The 10,000-nt window shown below is 49.9% G+C and overlaps 1 protein-coding gene across 1 annotated transcript in view; it reads right to left on the reverse strand.

Annotated features, from left to right (window-relative positions):
• The window catches only part of Zbtb16 (zinc finger and BTB domain containing 16), a 165,306-nt gene that overhangs the window by 1,829 nt on the left and 153,477 nt on the right, over window positions 1–10,000 (reverse strand). Inside the window, exons 5-6 of the mRNA XM_090319486.1 lie at window positions 6,776–6,946; window positions 1,455–1,622 (exon numbers count right to left, since the gene is read on the reverse strand). Of these exons, the coding sequence (XP_090175612.1) occupies window positions 1,455–1,622; window positions 6,776–6,946 (339 nt within the window). The remainder of the gene's footprint in view (window positions 1–1,454; window positions 1,623–6,775; window positions 6,947–10,000) is intronic.

Here is a 10,000-nt window from a genome sequence, read left to right on the forward strand (position 1 = left end):
GAGGTCTGGGGAGTCCTTGGGGGAAGGGTCTTCAAAACACAGTTCATACAGCAAGGGTGGGAGGGCGAATGGAGTCCTTCCAGATCTTCGGTTGGTGGCAAATACAAGTTAGGGAAATCCAAGGAACCCAGTCTCACCAGATCTCTATATCCATATCTGTAGCTCTACACAGACCCCAGGTAGGGTCTATCAGATCGGACGCCTTCCCCTCTTGGGTTAGAATGGGAAAGCCCTTCACTCAAATACCCCGGAGCTGAGCAAGAATGTGAGGGAACCTTGTTTCGATACAGTAATTAACTGGCCAGCCATCTCGCTATCAATACTCCTCCTTGCAGAGGCCCCAGCAAATAATGAAGTAATGAACAGCCAAAGTGATCTCACTATTGACCAGCTATTTACAAAAGTCACGGCCAATGCCTCTAACGATCCACCGGCCAGGTCCCGTCCCTGACGACAGGCTGAGGAAACCCCAGGTCTCTGGGAAATCCACTGGGTCACTCAGGGTGTGGGCAATAGGCACCCATCCTCCCCCAGGGCTCCAAGCTTGAGGCAGGAAAACAGAGCTCTGACAATCAGAAACTTTGTCCCCTAACCCCAGCCCCACGGCAGGAAGCTAAGCAGGACTGTCTGAAGTTCACCTCTTCTTCCCCCACACAGCACCATCACCCCAAATCAGAGAAGGCTTCCTGGCCTGCCAGGTTCCTCTCACCCTCAGATGAAAATCGGACCTTCTGAATCCTTCCATGTGTCTCTCATCCCATCCACTGGGGGATTGCTGATGGGAGAGCATTTAACAACCGGCTCTCCCCAAACACAGCACTGGTACTGCTATGCTGTGAACAAGCCCACCGTGGCAGATTTTAAGCAACTAAGGAGATGCCACTGAACTTGAAACTGGGAAGGAATAAGCTTTGGAAAGCAATTCTAAGGTTCTCGTACCCTCAAGACTGAGAAACTTCCAGAAGTCTGGATTGCCTAAACCCCAGGGAAAACAGCTATTCTGGTTTCTTTTATGTAAAAAAGAAAATATGAGTGGGAGGGCACTAGAAATGATCCACATTTACATGGAGAGAGATTAAATGCATCCCAGAACTAAACTCAGTCTAGCTTGACGATTTTCCTTCCCTTGTCCTCGCCACTTAATTCAACATACTGCCATCCGTCCCAACAACACGAGGCAACTCTCTTCCTTACTTCCTGTTAATCTGGTCAACTTGGGGGAACTGCCTCGGGGTAGGGGTGGTGGGGCTTCCCACAGTCTGCTCTCACAGGACAATATGCTGAGATTGATTCATAATGTCTGCCTTGGCCTTGGTGTTGGTGGTGGAAACTCAGGCCACCAACAGGATGGCTCCTCTAGGGCTGAGCTTTGAACTTTCCTCATCTGGGCTGCTTCCAACCTCCCTATCCCCTCCCACCCCCGCCAGATTCCCTCATTGGTTCTGGGTTGGTACCTGTGTGCACCCTGTAGTGGGTCTCCAGCTGGTGCTTGAGGCTGAACTTCTTGCCACAGCCGTTGCATTCATAAGGCTTCTCCCCAGTGTGGATACGCTTGTGGCTCTTCAGTGTGCTTTCATCCCGGAAGCAGCTGCCACAGAACTCACACTCGTACGGGTGGTCACCTACAGGACAAGAGAGTTGGGTCAGGCCCTCACCTCTCCCCATCCCCTCTTTACCAGGACAGTTGGTGAACCAAGAGTGCGAAGCTGCCTATGTTTTACCACCTCCAAAGATGACTTCAGACCCCTGCCCGCCCCATAACATGAACGTCCACACTCTGCTGCAGCCCCGCAGCCCTCCGTGGAGTAACAGCTAGTCCCAGTTAGCACAGGGATGAACACTAGTCTGCAGAAAGCTGGCTCCATGAGGGTCGGGCAGGCCTAAGAGCCATGAAACTTTGCCTACTGTCTTCTCTACTGGTAAGTGCCACTCCAGCCTGACCACTGTACTCTCGGAAAAATTCTGTCTCTCATCATCCCCCAAACAGTTCTGTCTTCCCTCCATTATTGTTCAATATAGCTATTTCCTGTTTTGTTTCCTCCGTCCCCTTTCCCCTACCCCGATGAACTTTCTCAGGGCTAGAGCTCTACCACTAGAGCCACAGAACCATTTCTAGCTTTTTTTTCCCTATGTATGTGATACCGAGGAATTGAACCCCGGTCTTCGTGCATGCCAGGCAAACATTCTACCACTAGGCTAAACTCCCCCCTTTTTCTTTTATTTGTGTGCCAGTGTTAGGACTTGAACTGGGGGTGCCATGCTCTTGTGTGACTTTTTTTTTTCTCAAGGAGGGTATTCTACCATTTGAGCCACAGATCCACTTCTGGCTTTTTGCCAGAAGTAAAGAGTCCACAGACATTTCTGCCTATGCTGGCTTAAAACCTCAATCCTCAGATCCCAGCCTTCTGTTGTGGCTAGGATTACAGGCACACACCATCGGCACCCAGCTCACATTTCTTCTTTAGAGTATTTTTCCCATTGATATGGGCCCTATATGCTGAGGACTCACTGCCATGCTAAGAATACACCATGTAATCATACAATCCACCTGAAAGACATTATCCTCATTTCACAGATGACAAATGGAGATGCTCAAGTCTTGTCCCCCAAATCACATAGCTAGCTGAGTAGCTGAGCTGAGAGTCAAGTTCTGGTCTGGTTCCACAACCTGGTTATACTACACTGACAGGCAGGTCGACCACGCCTTTAGAATGGAAGTATCTGGAAGGTGAGAAGTAAGCCTTATCCATCCTGGTAGCCCCAGCATTCAGTCTTCAGGAGTGACTTCAAAGAGATGCCCAGGGGATGCTGGGTTAAGTTAAGCATGGGGTGAATTGTCCTTCCTCAGTCTGGAATCTATGCCTGTTAAGGCTCTTGACTTTCTGTAGGGTGGGAGGAGAGGAGGTGGGGTTCACCATCTTGCATTTGGTACCCAAAGTAGGGGCTTGAGAGGCGCGAGGTGAGGACTCTAGCTACTTATTTATTACAGGAGTGAAGGCACAGACAATAAAGATAGATTGATCACCCCAGCCTTTGTTCATGAATATTTAAATATCACTGATTCGTCTTGTCACTGTAATTACAATTTCTCTGGGCTGCATCTCCAACAACCACAGTTTATGGTAAAGAATGGCCCACTGTATTTCACTTGTCCCTCTGCAGATGTGCGGGGCTGCCAACCGTGTAATGTCCTCCGCATTTCATACATTTTCTTCAGCTGCTGAAGGTTTAAGTCATCCACAATGACCTACGTTTTTTCATTATCCCCATGTCAAACTGTGCTCGTGCCTGGGCATAAATTGTCCTTCTCCTTATAGACTCGCATGCCTGTGCCTTCACTTCCTCTTTAAAATGATATTTTACTCTCTCCTCTTTCCCTCTCTCCTCCGCAGGCCACTAACCAAACCTCCCCTCCCCGAATGCAAGCCCTGTACCCCCATAAATCCTCATCTCCTATGATGGCTCTGAAGGGTTTTTAAGGCTGTATGGGGAGTGGATGCTGGGGTCTGTTCACTGGCAGCTTCTCTTAGGGGTGGAGATTTGAAAATAGCACTGAGAGCAAGATAGGGGGCAGGGAGGGGTGTGATCTCTATCAAGGAAACTCAAAGAGCAGCAGCTCACCTCTCCAGCCAGTTCGTATCAATCCGCAGGGCGCAGCCTGGCTCAGAGGTATGGCTGGATGGTGTGTGTACGTGGTGGGGGGGAGGGTGGCCCTCATGGAAATTCTGGGGACAGACAGACTCCTGGAGCTTTTGGTTCGGGAAATCAGTGCCTGCCTATCCTTATGCTGCCAGGGCCATGCTGAATGCTTGTTCCCCAGCCCCACTGAGCCCAAAGAAAGTGAGGCCTGTGGAGCTGTGAATACCCAGGCATAATTGGCAGAGAGAGAGAGAGAGAGAGAGAGAGAGAGAGAGAGAGAGAGAGAGACAGAGAGACAGAGAGACAGAGAGAGAGAGAGACAGAGAGAGAGAGAGACAGAGAGAGAGAGACAGAGAGAGAGAGAGAGAGACAGAGAGAGAGACAGAGAGAGAGAGAGAGAGACAGAGAGAGAGAGAGAGACAGAGAGACAGAGAGAGAGAGACAGAGAGAGAGAGACAGAGAGAGAGAGACAGAGAGAGAGAGACAGAGAGAGAGAGAGAGACAGAGAGAGAGAGAGACAGAGAGAGAGAGAGACAGAGAGAGAGAGAGAGAAAGACAGAGTTTGCATGCCACTCACTCTCTGTGTGTCTGTGCACGTGGCCCTGTCTGTCTGACATCCAATCCCCCCACTCCCCACCCCTTAACGAATCAGCAACGATTACGGCTTTAATCAAAGATTCAGTATCCTCATTAAGATATAAATAAATAAATAAAGCAAGGGCCACGTGAGACTTCAGCCAGAGCTGGTAATTAAAACATACATCGGCAGCCGTCCTGCCCCTGGGGAGGCAATGGGAGGTGGGGGTGTCAGCCTGTGTGTGTTTCTCACCTCCAGAGGGGGCCCTAGGAGTTTAACAAACAACAGAGGGGTTTGTTTGATCAGATTTTTTATGAATTTAATTATGAAGTGGATCGCATGTTAAATGAGTTTAAATAGGGACTCTCTTGAGTCTGCCCAGGGAAAGGAATAAGAAGAACTTGGGGGAAAAGAAAAAAGAAAAAAGACAAGTCACCTCCCCACCCACCCACCCACCCACATTTTGCAGTCAGATAATCAACCCTCACCCCCAAAGCCAATCGTGCCAGTGTGGCCATAATGTACACAAAACTGGCGGCAGGACTCAAAATCCAATTTGTGGTATGTTGATTAACTCTGTAGACTCGTTAATGAGCTTGACATTAAGTGCAGGACAAACGAGACTAATTAGAGCCCCTCTGGCCTGCCCAGTGCACCTGTGACCCCCCCCCCTTTTCTCTATCATTACATGGTGGCTTCCCTGGCTTTTGCCAGGCCCAGTGTCTCCACTCCCACCTCAGCCCCAGCCCCTTGGCTCCTGGACCCTCCCTTTCTGCCCCTCCCTTCAGTGCAGCTGAGATTTTATTATATGATGAGCCGTGTGAATCAGGGATCCATCAATGCCAAGAGCACGGCTGGACAAACCTACCAAACACAGCTGCTGTGCTAAATGCCTGGCCCCAGTAGCAAATGGGCCAAGAACAACAGAATATTAATGAGGTATTGTGTGTGTGTGTGTGTGTGTGTGTGTGTGTGTGTGTGTGTGTGTAGGGAGGGTGTTTCAAGGCCTGTATAAAACAGGTGTGTGTGTGTGTGTGTTGCACATTCATTCCACTCCCTAAAATAATCAAAGGCTCTCTTCAATTTCTAACCCTTTCCCAGTAATTGACACCGGGAAATGTGCTGTGAATGTACGGATGCTCTAGGTCTGAGAACAGCAAGTGGAACCTTGTCTTGGGTGGACTTAGTAGGACTACAATCATTCGAGTCACATGACTGACTTGACCTAGGGGCTGAAAGGTGCCAGGCTGTCTTTCATAGGATGGAAAAGGTCTTTCATGGAGGCAGGAAGGTACCCACAGCTGTGGGGCACCTTATACAGTCACCATGGAGAGAGTTGTGGCTCTATTCCTTCCTCGCTGGGCGGACCGTTTTGGGCCCACCATTCTGGCTCTCCCTCCCTCCCCGCCTCCAGCAATCCCAGGTTGACTTCTAAGCACTCTGGTGATCCATTCACATCTGCTGCTCTAAGCCAGTAATGGCTGGAGCCCAGGCAGGCTAAGGAGACCTTGTGCTAGCCAGCCATGACAACAAAGCCCTTTCCTTCTTCAGTACTCTTTCACCCATGTAGGGGTTTGGCTTCATTCTCAATGAAGGACAGGGAGAGAATGCTACCACTAATCACTCTGCAAGGCATGCCGAAGTCTCTACCTTTCCCCTCAACTAGGATGGAAGACACACACACACACACACACACACACACACACACACACACACACACACACACACACAGAAACACATGAAGATTTGAAAATGGACATTCATTTACCCAGTTGCAGTCAGAGAAGACCCCTATCTTGTTTAAGGAGAGAGAAGAAATTTAAATCCTCTATTCTCCTGCCAAAAGCCAGCTTCAGGGAAGCAACAGCCTCAGTCCTCAGATACCAAGTGTCCCATCTCTTAAATTTAGAGGTTGATGGCAGGGATGGGTCACTATCTGAGCACCTGGTCCAGTCTCCTTGACTCCCACTCTGCCTGTCACTCCATTCGTGGCTGAGCATCGCATGGCTCGTTGTTTAAATACCTGCATTGTATGAATGGGTGTACACACCCAGCCTGATTTCCAAGGCCTTGTTAACTTTTTCCCCAGCCAGCTTCTGATTTTAGTCTTCCTATCTCTGCCTCCCAAGTAGCTAGGATTCGAGAATGATGGCGCGAATGTGCCTTTCACTGTGACATCATACACAGGTGTATAGCGAGGGAGAATAGTGAGGATTGTAGCAGCACGAGAGAGACCGCTTAGCATGTCAGTTGTCAAAATGCATGCTGATCCGTTTGCCTCAGAAGGTCTTGAGAGTTATGCTGGTTTTGTTGAGTTATGGATCCTACTCTGGACCACTGAATCTGCTTTCTTAAGTGAACATCCTTTGTGCTGGACATGTGGGATGGGGAGAATGGTCAAGAGTGGCCAGCACTACAGAAAGAACCTTATGTGTCCAACTCAGGAGTCCAGAAAGGCTGAAAGCACCGGTGCGTGCCCTTTCTGTCTTTAGCGATGACGTCTAGACCTGGGCTCCCAGAATGCCTTGCCCACCCATCATTACCCCAAGGCCCACCTACCTGTGTGCGAGCGCAGGTGGCGTTTGAGAGCCGTGTGGCTGGGGAAGGTGCGGTTGCACTCACTGCAGATGTAGCTGCGCACGCCCGCGTGGACCTCCATGTGCTGCTGGAGCGCACTCTGCGCCTGGAAACGCTTCCCGCACAGCAGACAGAAGACAGCCATGTCCGTGCCTGCAGGAGACAGCAGCACAGACGCTCAGGAGGAGACACACCCAGTTGGAGTTTGCATCTCTTCAGGCTACAGCAGGAGCCGGCCTCAAACCAGGAGCCTCCACCCCCAGCAGGATGCCTGGGTGGTATCAAATGTCGGTACTTCCACCCCTGGTGGGGGGACCAGGACACATGGGACCAGGACACATGGCAGGCAGTCATCCAGGGCAGTGAGACCTCAGGTTACAGTCAAGCGTGGTCGGTGTGCGCAGCAGTGCCCAGGTATCTCCTGTGACACAGAAGCCCTTGCTTCTTCAACCTGAGGATCTCCACCAGCATCCAGTGCCCTCTCTACCCATAATTCCTGCCCCACAGTGTGCTGACTAGGCCTGGATTGCAGACAGCTGCCTTCTGACCAAGCTGGCCCAGGGTAAACCATGGATGGCATTTCCAAGTCCAGGCTTCTTATGCCTGGACTTGGGGATCCAGGGGCGCATGGATGGAACTCCAGGAAGACTGCCACAGCCTTACAAAGACAGCTCAGCCTAGAGGGGGTCTGGTCCCACCCCACAGGGCAGACTTCAGTTCTCTACTCTTTTGTTCCAATCTAACTGCCAGCCCTCCTCTCGGGCTGTGGAACAGACCAGGGGAGGCTGAGATAACAGGTCTCAGACCAGTGGGCACCCCAGTTAAGTCAACACCTTTCAAAGGACAGATAAGACAGTGTGACTTCAAGGAGAATTCAAGAAATAAAGCCAAGGATAGGAGGGAAGGCACCCATGCCAGGCTAAAGAAACACTTGCCCATATTTCAGAGCAGGTGACACAGAGGACAGGCCGGGTGATGGAGACGAGCCAGGAAAACTGGTCAGATCACCGAGTTCCACATATGCCAATGGGAACAGCTCAGATGCCACTGAACTGGCAATGCAGGGTCATAGGACTGGTTGCTATGGATAGCAGGTTTGTGTCCCCCTCAACAACAATGTGTTGAAAAGCAACTCTCAAGGTGATGGTGATAGGAGGCGGGGACTCTTGAAGGTGTTAGGTCATGAGAATGAAGCCCTCAGGATAAAACCTGAGCCCTCATTAGTAGGAGCTTAGGGCACTGGCTGGCTTCTACCACAGGAAGAAATTAAACAATCTCAACCCCCCTCCCAAAAAACGACCTTCACTAGCACCCAGCCATACCATCACTTGGGTCAGACTGGCGGGTGCTAGCATGCTACAGCAGGCCACGGAGGGGAAAAAATAAAATTCCTAAAAGGCAGCTGGAACGGACCTGGCTCAAGTAAGGAAGCATGTTACTCAAGTCCCAGCCAGCATGAAAGATGCCTTGTCCCCTTCCAGAGATGCCACATCCCATACGAAGCTGGGCAGGGGGAGGGGGGATGTCTCCCTAGCCACCTATCCACCAATCAAGGCTCAGAGAGGACAGGAAGGAAGCTTGGAGGCTTTCTACCCACTTGCCCCATTCTTCTGCTAGCAAGAACCTACAGGGTGATAGGAAATGGGGAGGGGGGAAGGAGAGTAGATGAGACACAAGAGAAGCTACTGGTGCATGCAACTTAAAAATCTCAAGACTAGATTTCAGTTATTAAACAATTTGCTGTCGTTTCTGCCTAGCTGATTGTTCGCATGTATGATGAGTCAGGGCAGATTCTATTACACTGGGAGATTAAGCAAATAAATGCTAGCTTTTGGAAACACATTAAAATGTGGGGCTATGGAAATAAAATTATCCAGAAAATTGTATTAGCAATTCATTAGCTGCAGTAAGACGTGCAGAGTGACAAGGGACCAGCAGCGATAGAGCACTCTGCTCTCTCTAACGCCTGGCTTAAGTTCCGCTCTCTTCTTTAGGGACCTCAGGGATGGTTCCCCTGGGGAAATTAAATAATCGAGCCAGGTGTCAGTGGCTCACACCTGTCATCCCAGCTACTCAGGAAGCTGAGATCTGAAGCCTGTCCAGGCAAGACCTTGAGACTCTTATCTCCAATTAACCAGTGAAAAAGCCAGATGTGGTGGTATGGTTCAGGTGGTAGAATATCAGTCTTGAGCAAAAAACTAAGGGAATAAGTGCCCAAGCCCTGTAATCCCACCTACTCAGAGGGTAAAGAGCTGCAGAATCTCAGTTTAAAGCCATCCTGGACCAAGATAATAAGAATTATTATCTGAGGTTGGCCCTAGGCAAAAATTTGCCTTGTGTCATGAAGTAAGTCACTGAACTTTCTTGTTCCAGAGTGTGTCTGTCAAATGGTGGACAATAATGGTGGTGATTGTTGACAAGACTAAATAAAGATACTCAATAGGAACTCCTTATGACCATGAGGTAGTTTCAGGGCCTATGTTAGGCCTTGGAGTCAGCAGGTACAGAGAGCTCTGGGTTGAAGTCTCCATTTCTCCCTCAGCTGCATGCCCTGGTGCAGGATGCAACCTGGAACATGAATCCTGGCCATCCTGCGCATTCTCCAACCCTAAGTTGTTTTATAGACTTTAGGTTGCTTCTTCTGGGAATCCAGCCCCAGTGAAAGCATCCTGGATGAGTTACACCACTTAGGACTCAGTGCCAAGGACATCATCTTCTTCTGAGTTCTCACTGTTGTGACATATAAAACTTTTATGGCATTTCTTTTTGACCTTCAGAGACTGTTAGACTCCTATGTGATTAGAAGCCTCCCTAGCAGGAACTGTCACTCTATGTCTCCGGACCTACAGCAAGGGGCCCAATGCAGATAGGCTCACCCAAAATACATGTTAATTGGAAAATACATAAGGGTCCATGGAATAACTGTGGGTGGAGTCACCGTACAAAGGAGGCTTCTACAAAGCTGTTCCCACAGAAGTGTTAAGGCAATGATCTCACTGAGGCCTCTTCTCATCTGTCTGGTGTGTGTCTGATGACCTAGACAGAACCCTGGCTACTCTGAGCTCTGCTGCTCAGACCCTAAGAGGACCAGTTCCACCCATCCCTGCAGGGAAGCTGGCTGACAACTCCACCTGTGGCTCAGAGTAGAGCTTTTCTTGGCTTTGGTAGCCTAGGACAGGGAGGGGTTTGTGTGACTGTGTGTGTGTG

The sequence above is a fragment of the Megascapheus bottae genome, chromosome 27 (assembly GCF_031878675.1).
Source record: "Megascapheus bottae isolate mThoBot1 chromosome 27, mThoBot2.hap1, whole genome shotgun sequence".
In the NCBI taxonomy this organism is placed as follows: Eukaryota; Metazoa; Chordata; class Mammalia; order Rodentia; family Geomyidae; genus Megascapheus; species Megascapheus bottae.